This window comes from Artemia sp. Qi Xiang Cuo, chromosome 7, assembly GCF_049724085.1.
Source record: "Artemia sp. Qi Xiang Cuo chromosome 7, ASM4972408v1, whole genome shotgun sequence".
Classification (NCBI taxonomy): domain Eukaryota; kingdom Metazoa; phylum Arthropoda; class Branchiopoda; order Anostraca; family Artemiidae; genus Artemia; species Artemia sp. Qi Xiang Cuo.
In genome coordinates this window covers 50,945,382-50,963,734 of record NC_142800.1, presented here as the reverse complement: position 1 = coordinate 50,963,734, position 18,353 = coordinate 50,945,382, and the positions used below count along the sequence as shown (strand labels likewise).

Sequence of the window (18,353 nt, the reverse complement as noted above, 5' to 3'; positions counted from 1 at the left end):
ATGGGGTTCATTTTCACGAGAGTTCAGTTACACGGGGTTTAGTTGCACGGTGGTTCAGTTGCATGGTGGTTCAGTTGCACGGTGGTTCAGCTGCTTGTGGTTGAGTTACACGGTGGTTCAGTTGCAATGGAACCCTTTTCATCATTGTTTCATTCGCTGTTAACTTTTCATTCTGAGTTGGTAATCATTCACACACATTTGACTTTTGGCAGCCAGAAGTAATTATTTGCGAAATAGGTACCAAGGTACTCTGTTTATGTATTTATTATCTTTATTGCGACGAATAAGATGAACGCGCATACCTACCTATTTTTGTGTGTAGGTGAGTGTGACTGCACAAATACACATCTAGAGGTTATAAAATCCTGTATTTAAATATTTAACTTTAAAATCTCTTGCAACCCCATGATTTTGCTACGCGACCCCATCTGGGGTCGCGACATGGGCACCCATATGGGGGGCAGAGGGGACTTCAGACCCCTCCCCCCTGGCTGAATGATGTTGCCTTATATTTTTGTTTTGAGATTTCTATTATACAGCATTGGAAGTGCTGATTAGACCAGGTAAGCCTCCCCCCCCTAAAATTCAGCTTATGGGCCGCGACCCATAGTTTAGGAAGGCCTGGTCTAGAATTTTCCGAAATAAAGGGGAACAACTATTTTTCACCTATTCTTCATTTATTCACCAACATTAATGTTATCCCACTTCAAAGCATAGTCCTCGGATACGATGGAAATAGATTTTTATAAAAGAAAAAAATTGAGGGGTATTTCTTTCGACGTTAAACCCGGAAAAATTGGCCAAACTAGAAAACATTGCAAATTCTTTTAATTTACTTTCCAGAAAAATTTGTCCCCAGATTATAACATGGTTATTATTATTATTATTATCTTTTTTTAATTATATTGCCATTTAGCTTCTATCGTGACGACGTATAGACTGTAAAGGCTGCAGAAGAACCGATTCTATAGGAACCATTTCAGACAATTAGATACTCCCCCCCCCCCGCGTAATTGTGGTGCGGGTGCAACACTTTGGTCAATTTTGGTTTGAAAAGTTCGACAAGAAATAAGTTTTTTTTTCGGCTAGAGATGACAACAAATAATGAAAAATACTTTATTTCTCGACAAAAAAAAAACATGTTTCCCTTACAACAATAGGAATGCACTTGATAGAAAAAAGGTTGTACTTATTACCAAAGGACCATTACACATTTGCAAGAAAAAGGCAATACTCCTTTCTGATGGGCAATTAGTCAGACGTCTTAAGAGGCATTTAGCATAGTTTCGATAGCTAGAAGAACAGAAATCACTCTCAATAGACGGAACAATGAAAGCATCAATTTTATTAATGACTTTATCCCACACTCGAAGTGCTAGGCTGGTTAAAGCATATCAAACCAAAACCTAATAGTACAGGAGAGGGATAAACTGGGTTAACAATAAGAAATGTGAAAACTTGAGGAGTGGAATTGTCAATCACTGCAAGAAAGAGATGGACACATATTGACAATCAGCATGTACATAGACTACATCAGCATGTAAAACCTGCTTTCACGATCCCTTGTATTGCAAGGGACAAGAGATTTGCAATACAAGAGATTCTGGTAACATTTTTAGTGGTTTTAAAAGAGAGTTCAGTTCGACGTTAAAAATTGTTGTATAAATAAACGCTTAAGATTATACAACTTTATCATCGAATCTAATTTTGATAGGGTATAGACCACATTCAAAGCAACATCTAGTCAAACAATTGAGCTAAACGTCTATTATTATTCGGCTATCTCCATTGCACCGCATAATTTGTGTTTTTACGTAAAGTAGCGGTGGAAAATGAGACAATAATGTGTGTGCCACTAACTGCTAGAAAAATATGCTGCTTTTCAGAAAAGAAATTCTGCTGTACTTCTTACTTTAGGGTGGAAGAGTAGTGACTTTGCAAAACCTTGGAGAAAAAAAAAGTTTAATTGTTTCCAAGCCAAGATAAGCACATTTTAGCTTAATTAGAATCCTGCTTCATACAATTCATTTGGAGCAAACTCAAAACGTTAAAAACTATCACTTGTTAAAAGGAAGTAAACAATTTTTAAAATAAAAGATGGAACCAACGTCTTCTGCCGTATTAATTCTAAGAAGGTCCCATAGCTTTAGGAATACTTAAAACAAATATTCTAAGGAAGAAGTAATATTTACCTCATTTGTTTTTTATTACCGATGGTTGTCTTCTTGGCTACTTATACATGAACTATTGAATACCTGAATACAATGCTGATAGTCTCCCATTGAAAAAAAGGAAAGTTATCTAATCCAATTCAATCAAAAAGATATATTCGCATCCTTCGCCTTAATCAGTTTTCTTGTATGATGAAAAGATTAGAATCAACAGTAGAGATTATTGATATTTATTTGTTGATTACACAGCAAGCCAAGGTAGGCCAATTTCTAACAAAAAGAAAAAACATATTCTGTCTGAGTATATTGAAACGGAAATAGGCAGTATAATCATTTAAATATGTTACCATTTTCTGAGAAATTTTAACTCACACTTACAAAATTTTAACTATTAAAGTAAGCTTACTCTCTGCCGCAGATGAAAGAAGAAAATATATGCATTTTGAATAGGTTCCGGCGATGTAAGTAAGCTAATCTAATACAAATATACCATAGAGAAATTGATTCGGAAGACAACTTCAGTTGCCTATGCCATGGAACCGAACTTAGTGAAATTAACCAAACAAACAGCATTGCAGTTTAACCTTAAAAATTTATTGAAGCTAAGGTTGTGAAAAAATAAGTTGAAATTGAAACAAAGGTAGAGTAAAAGGGTTCGGATGTTGAAAATAATTACTAAATAATATCCATACGCATAAAGTGTACAAAAAATTTGTGCTAATACTGTCCTTGAGTAGGTGCAGAAGAAAGTAAGTAGACGCTGGGTACTATAGGCTTCAGAAAATTATAGCTGAACATTCAAAAAAAGAAGCTAACATTTAGGTACAGATTTTATTATATTTCATTGCACTTTGGCAATAATATTTTAAGGGCGAGGATTAAACTGAATATTGGTCGAATTCGGTACGCACAATAAGAATAAGTTAATCTTTTCGTGACAATTTGAATAGCGCCACAGCTTTACATTCTGAGCCAAAAGAAAGAAGAGAAACGTGTTGGGGCTATTATGTTGGGACAAATTTTGATATATAACTTGTTATACTGCATTTTAGGGAAAATATTTAGGGGGAAAGGGAGAAATCGAATTGAGTATTTATCGAATTTTTTAAACACTATAAGAATTAGTTTAATCTTTTTGTGACTGTTTCAAAACTAACAGGCATCTTTCGCAGTTAAGGAATACTTATCAAAAAGAAACGTAGGAAAATATTTTCGAATTCAAAGTACGAGTTTTGTGTCGAAGGTCCAGTCTTTTTTTTTTTTTTTTTTTTTTTTTTTAATGTGACAACATGATTAAAGTTTTGCATTTTTTATATTTATCCTTTTATATTGCTAAATGAGAGTTAGTCTTGAACGGTACTAACAGTAAAAAATAACAATTAGATAAGTTTCATGAAAGTGAAATCACATGATTTAAATAAACGACCATTTAAATACACAATATAGAGGTACAGCCATTCAAAATGATTACAATTTACTCCAATAGATACAATAAACAAATTCATCGGGAAATATTACACACTCCTTAAATAAAAGAAAATTTACCAAAAAAAAACAATTAAGGCAATACATTCAACTCTCGTATATTCGATACAACCCATGAAGTTGAAACAAGATCCTGAAGCAAAAAGAACAAATATAGAACACAAAGAACAAATCTAGCACTGTCTTGACAACTTGTCAAACGAGAAACACATTGCATATGGTATTATGACAACAATCAATTTCAAAAACTATCTAACATTTTTGAAATGTTTGAACAAGTTATTTTTTAGCCCACGTCATCTCCCGATTTTATGGGAGAAAACGCAGGAGCTGGGCTCAGTCTCAGTTCATAATGATTTTTACTACTGAACAAAGTTTGATAAAAATTGAATTAAATTAGTCCAGCTTTTTTTTTTGATGAGCTTGAGGGCTAAAACGCGGGATCATACTTCATTGCAACTAAATTAGTTGAACAACATGTCTGATTTTAATCAAGAGTAGTCCATCAAATACGAACTTAAACTGACATAAAGTACCTTAAACTAGCTAAACATTATGCATACTTACGTATAGCTTACAAGTACTAAATCCCATGTTTTGAAGGCATGTTAAAACTAATATTTCCACAGTAACATAGGTAGCAATTCAAAAAGTGTCAATGAATCGCAACCGAACAACTATTTAATGTTTTGAATATAAGGAAATTTTCAAATTTAGGGAGGATCTAAGTACCCCCATTCTGGCTAACCAGAATTAGCCAGGTCTAAACCTTAATTCTGGGTAGCCGCTGTTTGAAAATATGCCTGTAGATTATATACCAATGGTTTATTTCTTCACGTTTTATTTCCGCAATTTTTGAAAATGTTGAGTGAGAAAATTTCCTGACAGTTTACGATAAGCAATGAAATGAAGCATATTTTTTTGAGGCCTGTTGTTTAAGTTTTATACATAAGGTGCCTTTACACACGTAAGGTGATAATTCATGTAATGAAAACAGTGATGATAGTGAGGAAAAGAAAGGTAGAAATAAATTACATATCACGGCTGCGCAGCATTGGAATACGGTCTGTTAATTTTCCTTTCATGCTTTTATATTGTCAGGGTACAAGTATAAAACAGTATGCATTTTGATTTTATCAAGACTATCAATATAAAAATTGTTGTTAATACTTTGATGAATAAACATCAACGTATAAACTTAAATGTTTGATGATGTTCAATTAGATTTTTTTATAATTTCTTTAAATGAACTTTCTATACTGTGAATCAGTCTCTTCCAAAGTCACTCCAGAACTTATTTCTTTAATCACCCCTGTTGAGAATCTCTTTCCTAAATATCACATTCTCAATTTTCTCTTATTCAGATGGCGGAATAGCATCCGAGCAGTGTATACCATCCGTTCCTATACGACCAAATAACATTATCACATTTAATTTCTCCAAACATAGTTTTACATGGAATGTGTTTGATTTCAGATGACCAAGACTTCCACAAAAAGGGAGCAAAAAGAATAGACTGAGATTAAGAAAATGTATGAAAAAAGTAAAGCCTAAAATAAAGACATGGCGAATACCTAATTCCGAAGAATTCACAATAATCGCGAACCATCATATCTACAAAACACTCACAAATACGAGAAGCACTACCCATATTGCATATACAAATTACATCTCATCCAATATGATTAGGTAATCTTAAAAAATGCTTTTAAACGAGGATAAAACTATAAAAAAAGAATCAAATTGAATACAGCAGAAAAAACATCACTCATGCCCGGTTAAAAGATACAGATTTACACCCAATTCCGTTGAGGTTCGTTCCACATTTCGACTCGACACTATCACAGACCTGCAAAAATAGAACAATTTTAATTTTATTTTAACAATCCCAACTGTATGTATTCCTCTGGATCAATGGAGACTGAAAACTAAATGCTGTCCCACATTGACCTGAAGGACCCCCCCCCCACACACAAAAAAAAATTGCAAAGTTAGAGCTTCAAATGTATATTTAGGACGCTTCAGACACCCCTGTTCCCCACAAAAAGATCAAACCAACTCCTCTCAGATAGTTGGCTTTCAACTGTGCAATGCTGTATAATGTTGTAAATAACGACTGCAATGCTGTATAACCGCTAGTATTACTGGATAAAGGGTCTACAGTAACCGTTTATTCAGCATAGACTGAATATGCGAAGGGGGGAATGTACCACCGCAGGGGATTTCAAACTAATGAACCTTAGAATTTAAAATAAGAATAGAATTTAAATAGAGAATAGAAAAATAAGAAATATAAGAATAGAAAAATAGAAAAATAGAATTAAAATAGAATTTAAAATAAGCATAAAAAGGAGATATTGTTGCTGAACATATTGCCATTAAAGTTTGGGCTTCAGAGTTTTTACACCTACTGCTTCTACCACTACTACTACTAGAAAATTGCAACAGCAAAAGGCCATCCTAGACCAACAGTATCTATCACATTACGTTAAAAAAAATTTATTTCCCGCCATTTAAACAATTCTCAAAAATGTGTTAATGTTTTCAAAGGAGCACAGGCAGCAATGCAATAGCTACTTAACGAATCATAACCAAGCAAATAATTGTTTATCTAAAAACTATGAAATTTCTAAATTTAGAGAAGTTTTAATATCCCTTCAGCATCCATTCTGGCTAGCTACTGTTTGAACATATACATCAAATACCATTGGCCCATGTCTTGCAATGCTTAATTTGATTTGCCAGTCCCCGGTCTAAGTAGTAGACCAAAAGCAAGATCAGCCTCGAGCTAACGAATTCCCCCCCTTTTCTCACATTTCATTTCATCAAATTTTGCAAGAGGAAAGCTCCTAACAGGCCATGCAAGGAATGAAAATGACGCAATTTTTTCGTTAAATTCTGTTCCATAAACCTTATACATAGTATGTCTTTGAACACATGAACTAATAATACAAGAAATGCAAACAGTGATGATAATAAGAAAAAGGAAGACAGTTATTCATGGGGATGCAAAATTGAAATATGCTCAATCATTTAATTCTTTTAACACTTTTGTTTTGTCAAGGTGCAAATATAAAAACAATAAGTATCAGATTGTGTCAAGCTTATCAATATAAAAGATACACTAGCATACAGAGGGGAGGGCTTAAGAGGTCGACAGCATGCATGCCCATCGTTAATACAATATTGCCTTTAATTTCACATTAAAAATATTTCTACTCATAAAAATGGAACTATATATATATATATATATATATATATATATATATATATATATATATATATATATATATATATATATATATATATTCCTCTGAAAAAGGAAGGTTAGGGGACAAGTCTTCCCCTATATACAGATCTAGAAAAAGATCGGGCAAGCTCCCTTCTAATACCTGGCGTCCATCTGTTTAATACTTAGTAGCCACGAGCACAACTTCACACACAATCATTAGTAACTGTTCATTCTACATAGTCACACAGACTGAAGATGTTGAGGGACGAGTGCACTATAGCGTGCTTACCTGAAACTGGTAAACAAAACCCAGAAAATCCCTATAAATTGTGAGCATGTTTGAAAAGTTTTCGAAAGATTTAACTTTTGATGAGTAATTTTATAGTTAATGAGCCTTTGCAATTTACGAATTAAAACTGGCAGCCGGAGTACCGCCCCCCCCCCTGCGGAAAATTCAGTCCCCTCAAAAAATTCCCCCACGCCCAAAATTGAGCAGACAAAATAAGTACCTCAGAACATCGATCAGATCCTATAGGGTAATAAAAGGACCATATATAAAAAAACAGTTTTAGGGAAGGGGCTGGTTGGTTTCCAATCACTTTCGAGTTAAAAAGAAGGACTAGAACTCTCAATTTTCGATTGAATTAACATCCTCCGAAATGTCTACAACCGCGATGGGGAGGTAGGGGATGAGGAAGGGACAGCCCACCTCCTATACGGAATAAAGTCTGCTAATTTTGGGGCTTAATGTTACTCTTTACTTTCATTATAACAGCGTAGACCAGAAATCAAGACGGATCAAATATTAATTTCTACCCCCCCCCCCCCCTGGGCGCCCACAAGCTGAATTCCAGGGGGGGGCAAACCTCGTCTAATTGGTACTTTTAATGCTATACAATAGAAATCTAAGAACAAAAATTTATAATTAAGGCAGCATCATTCAGCCAGGGGAGGCGGGAGCCCCCCCCCTGTCCCCCATATGGGTGCCCATGCCTCCCCCCCTCCTTAGCACTAATTCTGTAATTACCTGAAGGCTCATTGAGAGTTAGGATGTTTGGCATTAAAATGCACCCTTTGAGGCCTCTACCCCCTCCTAAGCTTATACGATCACACTTTTCATAAATACCTTATATCTTAACAATGGGCAACTTGCATAGCTTACAGCCTCCGCCACGGGGGCTGGAAAGGGGGTTGTCAAACTAGGAGGCATGGTTATTTGACCTTTGGACTATTTTCAATAGAATGTTATAGATTCCTATAACGTTCAGATTTTACAATAAATCATGTATTTTCATTAGATTCTCTACCATTTCTTTAGTGTAAAAATACATACAGCGTTAAGCTATTTTAGGTCAACATGCTGGAAATCATACGTTATCTATTACACAAAGTTAAAATTTCTGCTTTCGAAAACCTTCCAGAAATTCTCAGAGATTTTTGCGACATTTTATAATCTAGGTTTCCAGCTTTTCTCTTGACCCCTTTTGGGCTATTTAGTTAAAATTTCGTTATCGAAATAAATTCAAGTTTATTGTGAATAGTTTCCAGATCTCGTAACGTCTCCAAGCCACAGATCACTGATGACGAGAAAATATAATCATCGACGAAATCAGTACTGCTGCTCTGCAACACAAAGAAATGTGCTTATTTGTTAACTGAAGAGATGATAGTCAACATGACACAAGAGTGCAGAGGGAATACACCCCTCCCCCTCTCTTCAAGGAACCATCATAGGACCATCTACGATATTTTTTTATAGATATAAACAAACGAAACTAAAATCTATCAAAATAGGGACTATAAAAAAGTAGCATGTCCCATAGTCCCCCACTTTGTTATCTCCTATCCCAAAATTTACACAAGTATGGTTAATAACAACAATTTAGCTACCATAAAAAACAAGCAATACAGATTAAAATTAAAAACTCACTTATCACTCCCTATGAGGGTGTATATCCTTGATCTATCTGCAATATCTTGGGTTATTTCTCCATTTCGTAAGCTTTTTCCTTGAAGACCATGCGAATGAAAGGCCAGTACACTGTCAGTTAAGCAAACTGAAAAAAATAAGAAGAAAAAAGGAGTAGAGATTTAGCCACTGGAAAACTAGGTGAAACAAAAGAAGATGACAAAGGGATGTATAGAAAACTAAAATTATCACTTTAATATATAAAAGATATTTGGCATCAATGTGTTGGTTCGATAAAATTCTACGCTTTAAAAAAATTTACTGTTAAAATTCTTTCTTCTTACCAGTTTTTTTTCTTGCAGAATAATTTTACGGATGGGATATTCTTTTCTAAATGAATTGGAAAAAATTTGTCAATTGCATTATTGCTTGATTTTCGTTATGGTTACCTATGATTCTGCATTTTTCTCTGACTATTTGTAATGACCAATAGACATTCCATATATCAGCTAAATATCACATTTCCGAATTTCTAGTCAAATTTAATGCATCAAAAGCAAATTCTTTTTGAGTATATGATACAACATTTCCTTTTTTTGTGTTTCGGTTACTATTTACATGGGACGCTCTTCTGCATATATACATTAGAATGGATATTAGTGTGTTTATCTGTGTCTGTGTCCTGTATGCGCTACTAAACTGTTCATCTGATTGTCATGAAACTCTAAGAAGTTGTTGAGTAGACGCTTGCAAAGGTTTAAGGTATAAATTTCCCCTTCTTAATGCTTTCCCCGTAGACTGAATTTAGAGATCCTTGAACACAAATAGTTGAGAGTTGTTTTCGTTGACATTATTCACACTTTCTTGATATTAATTTTCCAATAATGTCAAACGGATAAGTCAACAATCCTACTTTTTCAAATACTTTTAAATTAAAAAATGCCATTGGTATTAATAAGTGGGGGGCATTTTTCGCGAGGGGATTTTCTGCAGTGGCAGAGTTTACGGGGGGAATTACCCTTAAATTTCCTTTCTTTTGAGTTCGCAACAAAGCAAGACAGGTAAGATAGTTATTATGTAAGCTGTTTGATTTTCCGCCGTCATATTTTCCAAGGAGTTTAACTTATTCTTATTTCTTAGGGACTATCAGTTATATTTTCGAAAAAGAATAACTTCTTGAATTTAGACGTCATTTTCATTTCTGTCTATAAAATTTACTTGCCCCATTTTTTTTCCATACGTCATGCTCTGTAGTTGTCTCTTCAGTTGTCAATCAGTTGTTCAGTTGTACGGCCGCCGTGTTTCTTAAATACCATTTTCCCTACATATACCTAAGTGTCTAGATACATTGAAAATATTATGAACATCTGATCCCTCGAGAGCAGAATGAACGATATCGATGATATTGTACTGCACGTTCTTCACAACTTGTCACCTTTTGTAGTACTATATACGGTACGTATTGTTCACACATGTAAAAACATGCAGAGTTTTAACATATACACAGTTTTGCCCCTCTTGTGGGGGTATGGGGATGACCTAGAACATTTTCTGAGTAATTGCCAAAGTTGGAGGAATTTAAGGAATAGTTTTTTTGGGAGGAGATGCACCATGACTCCCAGGTATCTTGGAGACCTCTTCTAAGGAGCTAATTATTACAATGGAAAGTTTTATAGAGAATGTTTTAGAGGTACGGAAGTTATAATCTCAAGGTGTTGAGTGCCGTTCTTTGATTTGTCCACCTTTGTTTATTCATTTTTTTTTTGTTGGCCACTGGCTCTTAAATACAACTTTATAAATGTATATTTTTTAATACTGGTAAACTAATGATAAATATTGCACTTCCTATATCTCCTATTAACAGCATGTCGCTAATAATGATGGTATGGGACAACCTCTGGGCTCTTATATACAGAGAGTTTGTATGCACGAGCAAGTTTTACCTCGTTTCCATAGGGCACCGCCTGGTTTCACTCAATGTTTTTGAACTAGTCTTGTAATTTCCAACCTAACAAAAAGGTGCCCAATTTGTATTTAATTTATCAATGATTTCAAATTGAATAATCTTGACCCAAATGGAGTCCAAAGTCAAGTATTCGTGTTAGAAAAATTCCCTTGAATGCAACAATTGTTTTTCGATGAAACGTGACTCGTAGTCTTACTATTTTGACGTACACGTTAACAATTCAATTGTTTTTAAATAATGTTGTGAAATGACAAAACATAATACTAAACTTACCATTTACTGGTAGAATCTGATTTGAATTATGATATAGTCATAATGATAGAGGATATCATTAAGATGTTAATTCCTAGCATTAAAAGCTATGCTGTCTATTGAGGCAATTAATATTATTATTATTATTTATCAATGGATTCGTCTTTGTCATTTATACTCATATTTGCGATAATCAGAAAAAGTACTAAAATCAGTTTTTTCTTTGTCCCAAAAAGTTTAAATCTTTCAAAATACAACAAAACAATTGTTTGAAGCATAAAGATTACGTTTGAAGACAATTCAAAATAAGACTCAATTTAGCTGCGTGAGTTGTAGCCGTGTCGATTTTTCTGTGTTTGTTTGTATGTTTCCCTCACCTATCTTCAGTCACGTGATTCGATACTTGTTTGTCGGGTTGACCTTTGTTAAATCATGTATGTGTTGACTATTTTGACCACCATGTTTATAATATGTGTCAATGACAATTCTTAGCATTTTAAAGTTTCGAATCTAACAGGTTTCTTTAACCCTATACATAACTTTTGAGGGGATCAATTCTACTATCAAGTTATACTGTAGAACAATAAGAACACTAAATATATTTACTAACCTAAGCTTTTTACTTCCTCGTTGAAACTTATTTCAGGCTGTAAGCGATGTGATCGTGGTCGTATTTTTCCCTCCATGTTTACAATCTTTACATAACCTGAAATTAAAGTTATTGACAGGAAACTATCACTTACAAAAATCTATCACTCGTGCTGAGGGATTTTTGGTCAACATTATCATGTTATCATGATTCTTGGTCAAAATGTCAACATTTTTGGTCGACAAGTTTTAAATTGTTTCTTACGAAAACTTTTACTTTTCATTTCACTGATATTTTCCAGATTGTAGCATTAGCTTATGCCTAGCATCAAAGCTTAGATAATTGGTTATTATTCAATACTTCATATAATTTCTGGAATGATTCACTTTAGACTATATTTCAGTGAAAAAAAGAAAAGAAAATACAAAGTCAAAGCCATACCAAAACCTGAAACAATGGAAAGTTACATATTAATTGAAAATGTAGGTAGCATTTTAAGTTATGATGATCTCCTATTAGCTGAAAGAGTTGTGACTTACATTATATTTAACATACACGACTCTTAATTAACAATGGGATAAATTAAGTGTCGGGATTCATCTCCAATGGAAAATCCTCTGCTTTACCATAATCAATTACGCGGCCGTTTAAAATAAATAAAACAGGTAAATTTTTACGACTTTTTGCTAGCTAGTTCTCATTTTGACGTGCCATTCTCCACCTTTATTTGAAAAAATTCAGTCAAAATATTTTCTATAAACGTTTTATTTTATAATACTAAACTGGGAGCTTTCAGTAATAAAATGAGCAATAATCAGGCCCCAATCATAATTTTTTTAAGAAATGGCACTAAGCCGGACAATAAGTACAAAATTTCGCAATTCTAGGGAAAAAGTGACTTCTCTAGAACAAACCTTTTTCCAGCTTCTACCGTCCTCGAAAAAAATTTGAAATACTTGCCCCTTCTCTCCACTGGAAATATTTCTGCGATACTGGAAGAATGTTGTACGATACAATTACTCCATTCCGGAAGAAAAATCAAAATATAATAACTATTATCAAATTAAACAAATGGATGTTTTTTTTTCTAATTTACATGTTTTCTTGGACTTACCTAAAATTTCTTTTCTTGTGTTTCGTTATCGAAAATGACCTGACCTCACTCCTGACTCTGTGTTAACAACTTTTGCTAAAACTAAGATATTTGAGACTGCGTGAGTGTTTAATATATTTTAACAGGTGCAGGTTTAGTTTAAGTTTTGTTTTTACCTTTTACAAGAAAGACAACACGGTTTTTGGCCGATAAATAACTATAGATAACTCCATCAGCCATTCTTATATAAGCCATTAGCTCGTGTACAAACAATTTCAAAATTTTAACTTGATTGCACCTAACAAAACTATCAACTACTGCACGGTGCTATATTGTCCAAATCTGTAACATGAATAATAATTTCAGCCTAAATTCTGAGAGTGCATTAATCACTGGTGGTAGAAGAACTTCACAGTAAAATATTTCTTACATATCAACTAGCCTAGTGTAAAATCGTCTTTTCGGCTTCCAGAATAATATTGGTATAATGGAGTACAGGCCTTTTCAAATGACTCATTCAACTACTTTGATGAGTCTCTTTAAATACATTCAAAATAAAAGCATAAAACACCAAAGTTTCTAATTAATTTGTCGTTACTAGTAATATAATCGGCTGCTTTTCGTACTTACGGTCATAACAGACTAGAATGTTATCACTATCCAATTGCTTGAGACACACAACTGGTAATTCGTCACGTCTTGGAACCACTGTAGCTAAAATTAAATTAAAACTAATGAAAATAAACGGATAGAAAAACAAAACATGTTGCGCAACCACAAATAAACTTTATTAGAAGTAACAGTAAAAAAAAAAAAAAAAAAAAAAAAAAAAAAAAAACCTGCTACTTAAAAAAGGGACATGTCACAAAGTGCAAAACGATTTTTATACTAGAAGAAAAACGCTAAAATAGACAGAACTACTAAGGGCACAGAAATTTCAACAAACAACAACTGAAATAAGAATATACCCTTCCATGATTCCCTAATACCAAGGAAAATCGCCACAAACTATCAATTTGCACACATATTAATCAAAGCCGGGGCATATTATAGGATTATCACTACCTTTTTTTTTCAAGCAAAAGTTCGATATATATATATATATATATATATATATATATATATATATATATATATATATATATATATATATATATATATATATATATATATATATATATATATATATATATATATATATATATATATATATATATATATATATATATATATATATATATATATATATATATATATATAAATGTAAATAACTCGAACCAGTTTGGCGTTAAACCAGAGCCCATCGTGTTGTCTTAATGTTAGATGATATTTTTAAGTATTCAGAATCTTACGGATCGTTAATTAGGGCTAACAATCCTTTTTGTTGATTCCCGATGCCTTTTCGCCGATACATCGTCAGCATTCGATAATCTGGTCCGTTCAGTTGTTTTAAACGAAGCCAGGCAACCAGGTGCTGGTATAATTAATCTGAAAATGCTAGACTGTTTTCTGTCTGATCTGGAGCAATGTGTCCTCTCTCATATGGGGGCAGGTTTCATTTCGTCAGAAATTTTGCCGGTATGCCCAAGGAGTAATATTTGGTCATATATTGCTACTGAAAGTTTTAATTGTATTATAATTAATTACAACAGTCACTTTAAATTTGGAATACTTCAAGTTGAGTTATTGGTATCTTTTGAGTTATTTGAGTTTTTAAAACTTAATAATTAGTACCCTTTTTTCATGATGCATTATCTCCTTTATATCTATTATCACTTATATCTCAATTATCTCCTTACTTTAGACATTAAAATATGATCTTGACAAAGTAAGGCTTACTCTGAGAAGTAAAAAAGTCATTTTGATGTCATTTTCTTCATTATACGTAGCTAGTCCTTTCGGTTACGCAGGAAAAAAAAAATACTACTTCATACTTTAAGGTAAGGCGACGGATAAAAGATAATATAGGTACATGTTGAGAAACACTACTGGCCGGTCGTATTGTGGAAGGGAACTATTTTTTGGAAAAATATTTTTATGTGAGGCGTACTGTGTGTGCTGCGTTTTTTTACGAAACGGCGACACAGCCTAATTATTCTGCAATCCATACTTTGATCCTGACATTTGATGATGAAAATTTGAATGCGATTAGAATTAGATTTGGTAATTTTAGAATAAGATTTCATATTGAACGGAATAAATTTAGGAAAATAGTTAGAAAGCAGACAGTGTTTGAGGGATGAAAGTTTGATAACAGGTAAGGATTTTGGCGGAAAAGCTTTAAACTTCACATAAGAGGTAAGGACTTTTTATATATAAAACAAAGTTTCTTCGCGATAAACCTAACAAAAACACGATAGTAGTAGACAATGAATTAAACAGTGAATTAAGGAGCTTTAAAATGAAGACTTTTGATAATATTGTTCAGGAGCTGGAAGATTCAGCTAGACATTATAGATAGTAAGAGATTGTATTGGTAAGTTAAGAGCTGAAAAATCAACAGCCACGCCAGCACTAGTCCCACTTAAAGCTAAAGATGGAGATTACACTAGTAATAAAGAATAGCAAGGAGAGGTAAACAGAACATTTTAAGAGTGGGCTAAACCGTAATAAAGTGGTAGAAAATAACATTAATAATAGCAAGAGAAAAATGGTTGATAACTTAGAAATGAAGAGACTCCTTGAGTAAAGAGGAGTTAAAGGCGTATTGATAAAAGAGAAAATAATAAGGTTAAGCTGATAGTACGATAAATGAGTTTTTGAAATATCGTGGTTAAGAAGTAAGGGATAAGATACTAATAGTTATCAATACGACTTTTGACAATGGGTAAGTACCAACTAGTTATAGGAGAAATAGTAATTAAGCAGGTTTATAAGAAAGGTGATTTCGGTAGGAAGTAAATTACTAAGCATGATGATGCTTATTAGACTAAGAGACACTGTAGTAACTAAGAGATGCAAAGTCACTTAATTTAAATGAAAAGATAACGTAAACACTATGGGAACGTAAAAAGTAGAATAGCCAAGGCACAAGGGCTTTTCCACAGTTGAAAACCCTTTGGAAGAATAACTAAATCATTTTTAGATGTAAGTTTAGGATACTAGAAGCCATGGCTATGAGCATAGTCAATTATGACTCTGAAAAGTAGGCACTTAAAAAATTGAGGAAGATATATTAAGTTATTTCAAAGAAATTGCCCAAGAATATTTTTAGGGTACTCATTTGAATGATAATCTATCATAAATTAGGTTGAGGAAAAATCCATACATGAAATAATTATTTGTAAGAAGATGGAAATAAAAGTTAAAACAAAAGAAAAACGAAAATAATTATGCAGGTAACTGTTACTACAGAAAACTGGAGAAACTAAAGAGTGTCTAAAAAAGAACACCGGATTTGAAAAGCCTGTTATTTTGATTTGTTGTTGTTGGGAACATTTTTTTTTAGCAAGTTTTGTTGTCATGGATCATTGAGGTTAGGTTTTGATACTGTGCTTTTATTTTCCAGGCTAATACTTGTCGTGTAGATTCGTAAATAAGGGTGTAAACGTGTGGTAAATTCGATTCATAGTATATTCAAATCCGGCGTTCTTTTTTAGACACTCCTTAGAAGCACACTACATCTTAGTAATTTAAATAGATCTGATTAACCGCCAACATAATTCGGAGACGTGTCGAGGCGGAAGGAGGAGGCGAATATTAAAAAAAGTAGCAAAACAGGGAAAATAATATTGAAAGTAAAAGAAATTATATAACAGTGTTTATAACAAAATTTTTAAGGAGGGGAGGGGAAAAGGGCCAACTCCCCAACCCCTACCTCGCGTACTTAAAGGCTACTGCTATATATTTTGATATTTTTTTCAACATTAAAAGATGTGTATTTACATGTTCCACTACATTATAATCTTTTATGTACAGCAATGACAGATATCAAAGATAAACAGTTGAAACCAAGTACAATAACCAAAAGGATGCTTCTAGGCAAGCCTATTCGTCATTAGTAGCTCACTCACAACTATTTAACTTTTACTAAGATTTAGCCATTAGAGCAATCGAAACGGAAGAAAAATAATGGAGTTTAAAAGAGGTCAATAAGCACTGTTTTACCACGCTGTTTGTAATTAAGTATGAGGGTTGTGACAAGAAAAGATTAAGGATTTTGAAATACCTGTCCCGTCCATATCATCATCTTCTTCGCGCTGGAGCCATGTGGATCCTGGCTGAGACTCATTAAGATCAATAAGCTCAAAATTCAACTCATTCCGACTGAGCGCTCTTCGAACACCAACGCAACATATCGGATATTCTTTTGAAGGACTGATAAATATTTCAAATAAGGACAACGGAGAAGGCAACCAGCATTCAAACCTCTAAAAATCAGACAAAAAAAGAATAGTTTTTTTACTCTGGATAAAATATGCGATATTAACAGGATGGTTTTACAGCAAATTTGAAATAGAACCAGAACCTTTCTAAAGCCTACAGTTTTGCATTGTGTTAAAAAAAATCTTTGAAAGTTTGAAATTTCGGATTTCTTAAAAAAGTTTAATGGTTCAGAAAAATTTTCCACAAGAATTTTTTTTGATGAATTCAGAAATTTAACCAAAGTTTATTTTTCCTAGCACAATTCTTTTTACGACAAATGTTAAGATTTTCTTCGTGGAGTGTTTGGGATCTCAGACAAAATACAAAATCTTGGGGTCTGCAATAAATCGGATTATATTTTTGCATGTGGCAAGAAATGCAATAGAAGCCTTTCTAAAAAATAAACCTTATTTCTTTTGTTTTTGTAACCACCCTTCAATTTTTTTCAGGGGAAGAGGCAAGTAGGTGAATTTTGTCATGAGAAGTGACAAACTAAAAAATATCGTCTTAGCTTAGTTTGTTCATTATTTGTTTATTGTCGTGTTAAAACTTAATGATAAATGTTTCACATGATGGAAGCTACTGTGTCAAATGATCGTCCTTCATAGGCTTAAAATAGGCAGCTTTGTCCTAAATCATATTTATTTTAACGTTGAAGTCTGGTGTTTAAAGTAACCAATTAAAAATTTTCCGATTAAAGTAACCATCAGGTAAATAAATATAAATAAAACGATATTATTTTCAAACGCCATAAAAACGGTCATGCCGATCAGCGGCAGTTTTTGTCATAATAAGACACTAAACATATAAAACATATGAAAATCACAGGAATAGCCATCGTCATGCAAAAATGTAAATTGATTCGAAATATCACAGATTCAAACTAAACAGAGTCAAACAGAGTCAAGCGAATAAAAAGAATAATGAACTTAAGAAAATAAATATATACAATTGTTGACGAGTGGGTGCAGAATTAAAAATCTTGACCAACGAGGGAACAAAACTACTTGAGTACCACATATGCCGTGCTGGTACCGGCTCAATTTTTGGTACCAGTTGAGCTATATTTCGCGGGAGCCTTTGGCGCGGAGGGAGATGCTCAGGGGGGAGGATTTCACGAATTTTCCAAATACCTACACCAAATTTAAAACACAATTCATCACGGCGTGTCGATAGAGTTTTAAGTGAAAATTGTTTCAAAAGGGAGCAATAAGGGACTTTGGGAGATTTTGACACTACCAGAAGAGCTCGGTACTGGATCCTTTCCAGGCGGTCCTTCTGGTCCAAAGTC

General features: G+C 33.4%; 1 protein-coding gene across 4 annotated transcripts in view; it reads right to left on the bottom strand.

The window, feature by feature from the left end:
• Window positions 1-1,130: 1,130 nt before the first annotated feature.
• The window catches only part of hppy (MAP4K3-like protein hppy), an 86,486-nt gene continuing 69,263 nt past the window's right edge, over window positions 1,131-18,353 (bottom strand). For 3 of the 4 annotated variants that reach the window (XM_089092371.1, XM_089092372.1, XM_089092373.1), the window contains 5 exons: window positions 16,866-17,067; window positions 13,328-13,411; window positions 11,626-11,721; window positions 8,819-8,945; window positions 1,131-5,505 (listed from right to left, as the gene is read on the bottom strand). In XM_089092371.1, the coding sequence (XP_088948497.1) occupies window positions 5,421-5,505; window positions 8,819-8,945; window positions 11,626-11,721; window positions 13,328-13,411; window positions 16,866-17,067 (594 nt within the window). In that variant the 3' untranslated portion in view covers window positions 1,131-5,420. The remainder of the gene's footprint in view (window positions 5,506-8,818; window positions 8,946-11,625; window positions 11,722-13,327; window positions 13,412-16,865; window positions 17,068-18,353) is intronic. The other variant, XM_089092370.1, reaches the window with a different exon arrangement.